Here is a 13138-nt window from a genome sequence, read left to right as displayed (position 1 = left end):
CCTGCCACTGTACAGTCAGACTAAATCACTTTAAACTATGTTTTCTCTCTAGTTTTCATATCCACCCATTTCTGCAATATCTCAAGTATTGTTTTCCAGTGGAAACTCATTACCATGACAGAATTGAATAGCTACTCCAATCTGATCCAATTCTGTAATTCTGTATGGTCAGTTAATCTAGAATTCCAGTTTTTCTGGTACTCAGAAAAAGAGGTTTCAGGGATTTTTTTTTTTTTTGGTGGTGTGTGTCTTAACACCACTGAATCTGTCAGATGATTTGAATCTTTTACAGAATATTCCTTCTGCTTACCCTGCAGCATTAAAAGTTTCAAGTGTTGACTTTGATTTAATATAGATCTCATCCTTCAAAGTTGCAATATATCTGTCTTACTCTGCCAAAGCTCAGACCTGGAACATACTGTGAAACAGGCACACAACATGTGGGAAACTGAAAAGTTACTCATGCAGGAAATTTCAAAGCACTGTGGGATTCAATTCTTCAATGTAAATAACTCATTCTCTAACCACAGTTTCATTATCCTTTATTTTTTTTATATGTAAGCTTTCAACAATGAGAGTGAACAATTGCCAAAGCTATAGGAACTGTCAGTAGCTCTGGGGCTAAATTGAGGGGCAATGGATATGTGGGTGTGAGAGTTTTATTTACTGTGTGTCTCAACTTTTTCCTGTTTGAAAATTCACTTGTGGAAGATGTAATGCACCCGGTGAGATGCAGCCACGGTGTTCTGGGTTTCTACAGCATCTCCAGGATGCAGCTTTATGCCAAGAGTAGGAGCTGGAGTAGGGTGGAAAAAACAAAATCAAGAGTAGGTCTTGTTCCACAGGACCACACTGTGTCAACCCCTACTCCTTTGAGATTGAGGGGGCTGAGTTAAAGCAACTAGCATTGTTAAAATGCTAGCAGTAACTAAGCTGACAAGCAGTTTTAATGCTCAAAAGGAAATTAACACAAAATTATGTTATCCTTCCCACACATGTACATTCGTGTGTCAGGGAATTGCTGTTCCTGACTCCATCAGCCTTGATCAAGCCCATTATTCTGCTCTAGGTTTTTTTTGACAGTGACTAAAAATGAGAGCACTTGAAATTAAAGCTACATTTCATGTGTATTAGCTTTAACAGAAGGAAGCATCTGGGTTACCTTAGGCGTGATTATGACTAGGTACAGAAGCATGTGTATCAGCACTCCATTTCACTTACAAATGCCTCTCTCCTCTTGGTCTCATAAAGCACTTTTTGTTTAAATGAGGTGTAACCTGACATGGAAAATAAAGTGCTTGCAAGTAGCAGAGCACTTGACGTAATATTGCAGTTGCTACAGTGAGTTCAGTGAGGCAATGAGAAGCAACAATGACAAGTGAAAGTGTTATAAGTCAGGAATGGCCCAGAGATGTATCTCATTGGGTTTGGGTTCTTCCTCTGTTATCATCTCCTGTATCCAGATGCCATCCTTGCCTGCCAGCACTGGAGGGGGAGATCTCAGCCCCCCTGAAAGCAGGGGAGGTAGGCACTGCTGTTAGTGCAACAAGGATTTTTATCAGTGTCTGAGTGAAGTCTTGGTTACAGATGTGTCAGCAGCAGAGCTCAAGGACTCTATCAGGACCACCAGTGTGGTCTCTAGCTCCAGTCCTGGAAAACAACCAAACTCTCTTGAACAGTTTGTCGTTTTGACTGCTGTAACCAGGTAGTCTCCTGTCCTTGTTTTCAAGCTTTTACTTTAGAGAAAGTGCTGGCCAAAAGCACATGAGTCCTTGACAATTACAACTTGCTTTAGTAGGCCCACGAAAGCTGCAGCAGCTGCCTCTGCCTTTGGCATAAGGAAGCTGAGGAGACAGAGTAATGAGCTGGACAAAACATGAAGCCTTGGATGCTCTCCCTGACTTATTTACCCCTAGTGCAGCACCAGGCAGTTGTGTTTCCTCCCAGACACCCATTTTGCTGTTAGTGAAGTGTGCAACAGAGATCCACAGGTGAAAAAAGCAATATATGAGATATTTGTCCCGTTTCAAACTTGAAACTTAAAACACAAGAAACTGACCCACAAAAAACCCCCCATAACCCTGGAATGAAACAGTGAACTCTGTTTGTTGGCAGAAATATTGCCAGGGGCATCAGCACTGTAGCCCATTTTGAAAACAGCTTCTTATTCATAGTAAGATTGCCTCAAAAACATTAGACAACAGAGGTACACTACTGCAAAGACCTTTGGCAACAATAGCTTTTTGTTCACACAGAAATTCTCCATTTGCATGTAAAAGGGAATTATGAAAACAGAATTTCATAGACACAATTGTTATTTAAGAAGACCTTTGGTAAATGCATGTTTTGTGTTCAGCCTGAAACATGCTAGCCTTCCTCTGATGTGTTTAAGCTTGAGTTAAGGAATGCCTAGCAAACTCTCTTTTTACTTAGTTTTTGAAGTCTCCAACGTGTCTCGACAGGGTTAGGAACCCTTACTTTTTAAAAGCTGCACAGTTCAGAAGGCAGGATGGGGCCAGATGATTAGGGTCTACATTTCCATGGTATTTCAGCCTAAAAGCAGGCTTCTGGCAATGAAAGATGGGACATGATCCTTGATGTCTTGCACCTTGGGCCATGGCTCACATTTGCACAAAGAAGCATAAGATGCTGAAGGCAACCTGTGCAATGTAGGGTGCAAGACAGGACACCCAAGCCAACAGTTTCCAGCACATTGTTACTTGAGTTTGGAAGAGCATATACAAACCCAACAAAGACTGCAATACTGCAAAGCAGGTCAGGTCTTCACATTCAGGTGGCATTTGTTGAGCTGTGAAAAGGACACCGCAGGGACAATAAGGATGTGGGCTCAGAGCTGCTTGCAGAGTTGAGGGTTATGTCATGGATTTGATCAAGTAGGAGCAACACATGCATACAATCAGTTTTACAATTTTGAATGCAGCTATTTGAGAACACAATGAAACCATTATGTAAGCTTCCTATTAGAACATATGTTACTGATTTAAATAACATTCAGGCTTTCAAAGTTTTTGCTTCAGATGTCAGAATTATCTGTACAACCAAACCATTGTGTGCTGACATGCACCATATCGTTGTTATCACAGTGTGGCTTGAAAAATTCAACTTGATTCCTGTAGATCAGAAACAGGATTCTTTTTTTTCTTTATTTTGTAAGACATTAGTTTGGTCACTCTTTTACAACCTAAATGTCTCTGGTTACCAGTGAGTTCATTTTCAGAGAGACCTTTAAAATGAACAAAATCTGCATAAATTGCTATTTTAGATGTATTGCTTCTGAAGATTTATTCAACAGATGCAGGTGTGCTTTGAGGTACTGTTTGCAAATTCATTGGATTTAGTGCTTTATTTTTTGGTGAATTATTAGAAACCAGCTTCCAGAAGAAACGATGGGTTTCGGGCTGATGAATGTGTTCAGGGTTATGCTCTTGTGTTTACTGGGTAGCTTGAGCTCAGTGGAGTTGTTTAAGATTTATTGTGGTGAAACCAAGAGCAGGATTTGGCTCTTTACATCTGGCTTTCATCCAGGAAAATTTTGGCTGGAGCACATCAATCCCTGAAGAACAAGGATGTTGGATTAATGGAAGAACACATTATTTCTCAAACTCATTATTAGGTGTTGTAAGCCAAACTGCTCATTGCCCCTCTGCTCTCTCCCCGGTCTGGGAGAGTGATGACAAGATGGGAGCATCAGATTTCGTGGGAAAAATCCTAAATGGCTGTGCATAAGTGGGGAGGGTGTTGCCAAGACCCTCACAGGAACATAGAGCAGTTTGATGAGTTCCCACCCCTGCAGCAGTTATCTGGAGATAGTTGGAACCCAGGCTTCAAACCCTTCAGTTTATTAATATTATTTTCTCAAAATCAATTATAAATGCAAACTTGTGGGTTCGACATGAAGCTAGAGGAGTCTATGTTGATTTCTTGGCACTTTTTGGATACCAAATACATGATCTGGTGTTCAGTGTGTGTCTGCAGGCAAGCGTGTAGGAGTGTGTGTGGAGTAATTACTCTGGAGGACTCTGGTTTGGCAACTTCAGGGGCTGTAATCCCCTGTTTATCACAACCAAAGGTATGTCGTGCACATTCCCACCCCATGCTCCGTCTCTCTGCCTCAAACCTGACATGAATCATAGAATCATAGAATGTAGGGGTTGGAATGGACCTTACATTGGATCGGTGGATCATCCAGTCTCAACTCCTTGCCATGGGCAGGGACAGCTCCCACCAGACCAGGTTGCTCAAGGTTTCATCCAGCCTGGCCTTGAAGACTACCAGGGTCAGGGCAGCCACCACATCCCGGGGCAACCTGTTCCAATGTCTCACCACCTTTATAGTAAAAAACTTTATGAACCATGTCAGAGGTGATCAGGATATTAACATCTTTGCTCATTAATTCTTTGCCCTTTCTGTAAAGTTCCCAGCTTCCATGTCCCTTGGGATAGGACACTTGTCCACTGGAATTGGATTATCCATTGTGTATATTAATGGGAGATGTGTTTCATTTGTGGTGTCCTCTGGTTCCTTCTATATGCTCTTTGCTGTTTGTACATCACTGGAACATGTGCTGCATCATACAACCAGTTGCCACCAGCTTGATACAATGTGTCATCTTTTCCTTTTGAGCTATCAAACTTCTCAATCGTATTCTCTATCCTGGTTTTGGAATAGATGCTGTAATTTTTCTCTATGTGTTTATCATGCCTAAACAGGAGAGTCCTGGTCTCTGTGTCTCCTTGGATTCAGTTTCAGCCTATGATTATTTTTGGGGAGAGTGTTTTGTTACACTACATGTGTAATTATACTGGATTTTCTCTCTTACTACACTGATCAATTGTTGTTAAGAGTTTATTATTATATTAAAATAGTTCACCGCAGTAAATCATTACCAGAGTGCGGATTCCCATTAATTCCACTTCTTGTTAAAAAGTTAGGATCTGCATCTCCCCAATTTGGGTTGATCTCACCCTCTTCACTCCACATGAGCAGAAACATGCCTGTGTGTACACTTGCACACCCATGGTGGCCGTGTGTGCTCACACAACTCCTCACTTCGCTCTCACCCCCTCCTGGGTGGATGTGCCAGATGCAGTAGAGCTGGTCCCAGAGGAGACACTCCCAGCTCTTGCAAGCTCTTCAGTTCTCTTCTCACCAGCCAAAATATTTCAGAAGAGTTTTCAGAAATGCAGGTGCATGCAGTTGTCAGGAGCAGCTTGCTTTGAGTTACATGGCCGATTCACCTTATAGCAGCCATGCTCTTGAGGGCAATTATCTCTGTAGTGATTAACGAGGGAATTGTCTCTGATGCTGTAGCGTGAGTCATGCAGCTTCCAAAAGATTAGTTTGTTGGTTACTGAATAAAATATTTGCAGATGTACTTTGCTGTGATAACATCTCTGACTGGGGATGACTCATTATGGATGCAGGAGTGAAGGTCTGCAGGGCCAAAATATGACTGCATGACCCAGAATTTTAGGCTCCTCTAGCAGCTAGCATGACCCCAGTGTCAGTGAGGGGAATTTGGTTCTGCTGTCAGATCTGGGCAGAGGAAGAAGTGCTTTTGCCTCTTCTCCTCACTGCCTCTGTATTAGCAGGGAAGGAGAGACAGCAATCCCTTGCTCTTCATAAGAGCTAGAGTGCCCTTCTTGAGGGGCAGGGGTGAAGATATACCTTGGCTTGCTAACTCCCTTCCCTGAAATAGAGAGCAAAATTGGGCCAAGTGATACCAAACAGCACAACAAAGTTCATGCTTTCTTAGTATTTTATTTAATGAGTGTTGTGGTTTAACCCCAGGCAGCCATCAAGCCCCACACAGCCACTCACACACTCCCCCACCAATGGGATGGGGGAGAGAATTGGAAGCTAGAAAAACTCATGGGTTGAGATAAAGACAGTTTAATAGGGAAAGCAAAAGCTGCACACACAAGCAAAGCAAAACAAGGAATTAATTCACTGCTTTCCACAAGCAGATGTTCAGCACTTCCAGGAGAGCAGGGCCCATCACACAGAAGAGTTCCTTGGGAAGACAAACACCATCACTCCAGATGTCCCCCCTTCCTCCTTCTTCTTACCACCTTATATACTGAGCATGATGTCCTATGGTATGAGTTTGAGTCACCTGTCCCAGCTGTGTCTCCTCCCAGTCTCCCATGCACCCTCAACTCCCTTGCCAGTGTGGCAGTATGGAAAGCAGCAAAGGCCTTGGCTCTGTGTGAGCTCTGCTCAGCAACAACTAAAACATCTCTGCATTATCAACCCTGTGCTCTGCACAAATCCTAAACATAGCCCCATACCAGCCACTGGGAAGAAAATTAACTCCACTTCAGCTCAAACCAGCACATGAGTTAAAGATAAGCTTTGGGACAGCCAACTCATAAGAAACCACTTCCCATTATCTCTCATATTTTTTCTTTTCTGAAGTATCTGTTTAAGCATTTTTTTCATAACAAGACCCTGTTTTCAAACACTGGGTTGCATTGCAAACATGCACGTTAAGACTGACCTCAGTTTTGCTGGCCTAATAAACAGAGCATCTATCAGAAGCATTGCTACAACAACACAACGATGAGAGTGACTGCTTCCCTTTGTCTATGCTCAGTGCTTTACAGAAAAGAAAATTGTGCGCCTAAGCTAGCCCAGAATTTGAAAATCTCATCAGTGCTTGAAGTGGGTCATGAAATGAGCAGTGTAATCCCTTCACATTTTTCCTAATGCCATATTTGTGTTTATTGGATGTGTTTGCCTTGCTTGATGGTGGGTTCTGGTTTTGTAACTTAATTGAGTTTCTTTCTTATTATAGGCATGCAGCTCGCAAATCTAATAATACATTTTCTGTAAATATTACTTTGGGAGGCATCTGTTCCTTAAGGAAGCCTCAGAACTGGTTTTTGTTTTATTCATGAAATATACACAATATAAATAGCCCCTGGAAGATCTTGTGCATGACCAGGGATGTGATGACATACAGGGACATTATGATCCTTCAGGTCAGGTGAATCTGAATGAGTACTTGGAAAGAAATGTAACAGACTTAGCTCTTTTTAGGCTTTTTCTGGTCACAGGAGCAGTGACACCAGGGCAAGTGTTCCCTTTGGCCCATATAGCTAAGGGACAAGGTAAAGTAAGATTGCAGAAAGAATTGTGTTGTTTATACATGAAGGGAGTTTGTGTGTGTGTGGCTTTCTTTATCCTTGTGTCAGTATAGCTGTTTAGGTGCACAAAATTCAGTTGAGGAGTTGTGGTTTATGTCAGCTGAGGGTTTTCTCCTGCAAGGGGGAGTAGCTTTAGGTGGAAGGAGATGTGTCGTGTGACTAAGATTTTTCTTGTTTGCTTGTTCTGGCCATGAAGTTAGCTGCAGTGATTGTACTTCACAAGCCATAAGATGTTACATAGGCATGTTGTATGGTGCATCCATTGTGAGCTTACTTAAATCAGCAGCATCCAGGGAAGGAATAATTAGAGGCACCCGATGCATGTGGCTCCTGCAGCGGTAGAGGATTGGTGAAGTGAGAGAGATCTGAACAATGCCTGTGGGCAAACCAGTCCCTAGAAGGCAGAGGGATGAACATCCCCAATTTCACTCCTGTTCAACCCTATATTTGGCACATCACAGGAGAGAGCCATATGAGGATATTTTTCCATGCATCTGTCCTTTATTCAGCCTTATGCAGTCTCTTTTCTCCTGACATGGAGTATTCAATCCCAAGTATTCAGATTGTGGAGAAACAGCCAAAAACACAGGCAGAAATACATCTATGCCCACTTGTAAAAGCATTCCTTCCTGACCTCTTGGACTGACTGGCTGCACAGTATTTCCCAAGTAGGCAGTTTGACTACAGGGATTATGCTGCAAAGCTGTATCCAAGCTGCACAAGGTTGTCAGAGTATAATGCAAAGCTCCTGTTTTCCCCGTCGTCCATAAAAAGAAGACATAAGTATGAGAACTGTTGCCTTTATTCCAAGATCAGAAGGGATCCCATGACTTTTATCTTCTGCAGCTCTCCCTAGAAAATTTATAACAATGCATATTATTAAGAATGGATATTATAAAAGATAGCAATCCCCAGTTATGAACTCCAAGAATCTCTATTTAAAAACTATTTTAGCTATTTCATAGAATCATAGAATCATAGAGTTCAGGAGTTGGAATGCAACTTACAGATCATCTAGTCCCAACCTGCCCTGCCCTGGGCAGGGACACCTCCTCACTAGATCAGGTTGCTCAAGGCTTTATCCAGCCTGGCCTTGAACACTGCCAGGGTTGAGGCAGCCACCACATCCCTGGGCAACCTGTGCCAATGTCTCATCACCCTTAGAGTAAAAAACCTTTTTCTCACATCCATCCTAGACTTTCCCTCCTTCAGTTTCAACCCATTACCCCTATCATTGCAGTTCCTAATACAGAGTCCCTCTCCATCTCCCTTGTAAGTCCTTCAGATGTTGAAAGGCTGCTCTGAGGTCTCCATGCAGTCTTCTCCAGGCTGAACAGCCCCAACTCCCTCAGCCTGTCTTCTTAGGGAAAATGCTCCAGTCCTCTTATCAGCTTTGTGGCCTCCTCTGGACTTGCTCCAACAGTTCCATGTCCTTCTTGTGTTGACAGCACCAGAACTGTGTGCAATATTCCAGGTGGGTCTCGCAAGAGCAGAGGGAGGCAATCACCTCTTTTGACCTGCTGCCCACACTCCTTTGGATGCAGCCCAGACTTCCATTGGCTTTCTAGGCTGCTAGTGCAGCTCATGCTGAGCTTCTCACTCCCTGTCACTCCCAAGTCTTTCTCCTCACTGCTCATTTCAATTACTTCCCCACCCAACCTGTAGCTGTGCCTGGGATTGCCACGGCCCAGATGTAGGACCTTGCCCTTCATTTTGTTAAACTTCATGAGGTTTGCATTGTTCCACCTCTTAAGCCTGTCAATGTCCCTCTGGATGGCACATCCCTTCCCTCCAGCTGTGACTGCCCCACACACTTGGTGTCATCAGTGAACTTGCTGAGGGTGCACTCAATCCACTGTCCATGTCACCGACAAAGATGTTGAACAGTATCAGCCCCAGCACTGACCCCTGAGGGACACCACTCCTCACTGGCCTTCACGTAGACGAGTCGCTGACCACAGCTCTCTGTGTGTGACCATCCAGTCAGTTCTTCATCCACCGAGTGCTCCACCCGGTGCATCTTCATGGCTCTCCAGTTTAGAAACAAGGATGTCGTGTGGGACATGGACCTGAGCAACCTGCCCTGCCTGAGCATGGATGTTGGACAAGATGACTTCACAGGGCCCCTTCCAACCTCAGCCATTGCTGTGGTTCTGTGAACTCCAAGCTAGTCTCCACCTCCTCTGATAAACTGTCCCTCTATTTTGTTCCCCACTGTTTAGTTCTTTATTATGCAGATAGCCTAATGTCATGGTTACTGTAGAGAATTCTGAGCTTTTGGTTGGTTTGGAATTTGATAAAGCCTTGTATTTTGTTTATATTAGAGAAGTGGCTTTATGCAACTTTATGTTACCAAAGATGGAATGTGGTTGAGCCCCAGTTTGATTTGCCAGTCTTTCTGTATTGTCTTCATGTTGTCAGTGGGACGTTACATATACATAGTGTTAAGCAGGTCAGTGTGTGGTTTTCTGGGTTAGGACCAGAAAGTTTAGAATTCATATGCATGATCCCTTATTTATATTTTGCTACACCTAAAGGATGATAAAACAGGATGGAAAGGATTATGATTTTCTGCTGGTTCAAAATATGTTACTTAGCAAGAGAGCTATTCTTTCCCCAGTCAGAAGAAAGGTAACTTTATAAGAGGGCAGAGTGAGATGACAGTGCAGTCAGCTCAGATATGTTAATTTGGGTTATGTGTGTAGAGCAAATGATGCCAGCATAAGAAAACCTCACTTAATTCTTAGCAGTTGCCTGTGATTTATGGCAGAATTACCATGATGTAGTTCTTGGAATAATCTTAGTCAAACTGAACTCAGGTGACATGTTGTCATACAACAACAAAGATGTCTGTGGGAGAGAGAGAGAGGTAGAGAGGGGTGTAATTTTATTCCCCACCTTTGAAGGTGAACATTTTTAATCTCTTGTAAACAATGTGAGATTTGAAGGCAGTAGCAGTGGCCTAGTCTTAGTGAAAAGAGAGCAAGTCTCGAGTTTCTTCATTCATTCAAATATAGCTTGATTTGGTTTTTTTATAAGGGATCTTGGAACCTCATTGTCCCATCTCCGTGTCCTGTGGATGGTTCACTGTGGGCTCTCAGATTTAGATGGAATCTGTTCCTTCAGCTCTCTAAAAGTAAGTATAGACGTGTCCTGCCAAATGACAATCTCAATGCTATCTTCAGTTGATATTCTTTACTTGTAGTCTTTGTTCTCTTCTCACCCTTTGTTTTTCTAAATCATAGAATCATAGAATTTAACGGTTGGAATGGACCTTACAGATCATCCAGTCCCACCCCCCTGCCATGGGCAGGAGCAATTCCTCACTAGATCAGGTTGCTCAAGGCCTTATCCAGCCTGACCTTGAACACTGCCAGGGTCAGGGCAGCCACCATGTCCCTGGACTACCTGTTCCAAATGGCATTGGTCTGATGCCTTGAATTGCATGTGTTAGTTTAAAAGATGCTACAATATAGCTTTGATTTTTAACGAGGTGTAACATCGAGGTTTGACTCTCAAGATGCCTGATGCAGCATAGCATTCATTGACATATTAGCCCTAGTTATTTAAAGTGGCAATGGACAGACTTGAGGAATGTTCACTTCCATGCTAACTCCATCTTGTGACATCTAGTACTTCAAATATTAGGAAACATTTTGCAAAGCTTGACTGTTACTTGTGCAAGCTTGTGGTTTACATATTCATTCTGTTTACTTCTCCCGAGGAACTCTACATAGCCTCTAACAATATCTCTGACCTGAGTCAGCTGGCCTGGCTGGATCACCTTGAAGTTTTGGACCTGAAAGGGAACAATATTGAGGACATCGACCAGATGCAGTACCTGCAATTTTGTTGCAAGCTAAGCCACTTGACAGTGGAAGGCAACCTTATTTGCCTGAAGCCAAATGTGGAATCTGCAGAGGTGAGGACTTGTTTTGCACACATTTTGTTAATTTTTGGCAGTGTTTTCTTTTACTTTGGGTGGGAAATGAGGAACTTTTCTGCATCTTCCTATTGCATAATTTTAAGTGATGACATGGGATGCATTTCCCACCTTTCCTTTCTATTGGTTTTGTGGTCTCATGGATATTGTCTCCAAGATGAGCACAAATGAAACACAGAAGTGCTAGTAAAGACTCAGGCCTGTTTCCTAGCACCATGTTCCTTCTTACCTGTGACAACAGGATTAAACTAGAAATCAGCTGTTCTTGTCCATACAGCTATTCTTGTCCATACAGCTGTTCTGTCTTCTCGCAGCTTGCAGTGCAAACAGACATCTTAAGGACAAGGAGAACATGGACCCTGGCTGTATGGATCCTTCTGGCCTGTAGGGATCTTGCAACAGATTAGAAAGCAGTCAATATTTTTCTTACAAGATGTGCCAATCTCAAAGTCTCAATTCACCCTGATCTCTGCTGGAAAGACAACACAGCTGAGCACACACAGTACAGGAGGTTCCTACAGAGCACTGATGATAACTTTTTGACACAGGTGGTAGAGGAGCCAAGGAGTAGAGGTGTGCTGCTGGACCTTGTGCTGACAAACAAAGGAGGACTGCTTGGGAATGTGAATCCTGGGGGCTAGAGGTCATCTGGACTAGATGATCTCCAGAAGTCCCTTCCAACCCCAACCATTCTGTGATTATATATCTGTTTTTGAGGGGTTTGCATGTCTTTTGGAGGGTCTCCAGTCCAACTGCAAGTGCTCCAACTCAAAAGCTGAACCCTCAGAAAAACAATGCCTGAGATAACTAGGAAAAGCTGTATTGTTGGAACTACTTGTTGCCCTTTCCCTTCAAAAGTTAAAATCAAATGACCAAAAAGACCTTCAGAAAAAAAGCTGAAGATACAAAATACAGTGATTCACCTCTTACATAATGAAATGATAAAATAATGTCTGCTGAGGTATTTTGTCGAGGGCATGAGATCCTCTGTGTCACAAGGATGAGAACACAGTAATACATGATCTGCTTTGGGTTTCAGGGCACTCAACAAGCAAAGCAAGGGAGATTAAATTCTACATGAACAGCCTGAGAGCTGTATTACTCTCTTTCACTTTCTCCTGCCTCATAAAAGAGCATTGTTGGGATATTAAAACAAGCATCTTGGCATGTACTGAAAAGGTAACTGGAGGAAAACCAGGGTTAAAAAAACTTGGTCACACAAGACTATTCCTTATTTTGGTCACATAAAGTCTAATGCATATCATTGGATGACAGTTTATGGCCAGTGCACTGATACTTTGCTTTCCAGGTCTGTTGGAAGGTCATGGGCCTACGCACACACACATAGGTGTGTAATACACAGCACTCACTAGGGATGGGCAATGTCCAATGGCACCAGAAAGAGCTGGTAATGTAGGGTTCAAAGCTCAGAGCAGGAGCTGGTGCTGTGTTCCCACTGTGCCACTTTCCATTGCTTTGCTGTGCCTTTCAAAGTAATCATGCCCATTCTGTTAATTTGACTAAAGGCCTGGAACTGATATTTGTCCTGGGCCTAGACTTGAAAAGAGGTGGTAACACCAAAATTCAGTCATGTAGTAGACATGTATATTTTAAATCTTGGCACTTTTTAGATACATGAGTTAACAGCATTTTTTCACATGGAATTGTTGTCTTGATCATATCTCTCAGTAAAAGGAGACATGGAAGTTAGCTCTTAACCATCATAATTTTCCTCTCTGAAATTCAGAAGCAAATATTATATACTTGCCTTTCTGTTTCGAACTGGTGGAAGTATAATTAAGAGACCACACTTATAACCAAAATTCATCAACATTTCTCCCTTACGGCACATGTAAGCATGAGAGGAAAAAACATTGTCACAGTAAGGAAGCAGTGCCTGCTTGTGATGGGCAGGGCATGCCAACTTTATTTTTTTACTCTTCTTACTTTAACATGAAGATAAATTTAACTTCTGATACTTCCTTATCCCAGCTCCTACTCTAGAAATAGCGCGGTGTATCCTAAC

General features: G+C 42.7%; 1 protein-coding gene across 1 annotated transcript in view; it reads left to right on the top strand.

The window, feature by feature from the left end:
• LRRC56 (leucine rich repeat containing 56) overlaps positions 1-13138 on the top strand; it is a gene marked incomplete at its 3' end in the record, with an annotated part of 51676 nt that overhangs the window by 30193 nt on the left and 8345 nt on the right. Inside the window, 2 exon segments of the mRNA XM_009075536.1 lie at positions 10209-10305; positions 10894-11091. Coding sequence (XP_009073784.1) covers positions 10209-10305; positions 10894-11091 — 295 coding nt within the window.

This window comes from Acanthisitta chloris, unplaced genomic scaffold (genome assembly GCF_000695815.1).
Source record: "Acanthisitta chloris isolate BGI_N310 unplaced genomic scaffold, ASM69581v1 scaffold780, whole genome shotgun sequence".
Lineage (NCBI taxonomy): Eukaryota > Metazoa > Chordata > Aves > Passeriformes > Acanthisittidae > Acanthisitta > Acanthisitta chloris.
The sequence above is the reverse complement of the archived record's forward strand: the minus strand, read 5'-3'. Positions and strand labels throughout refer to the sequence as shown.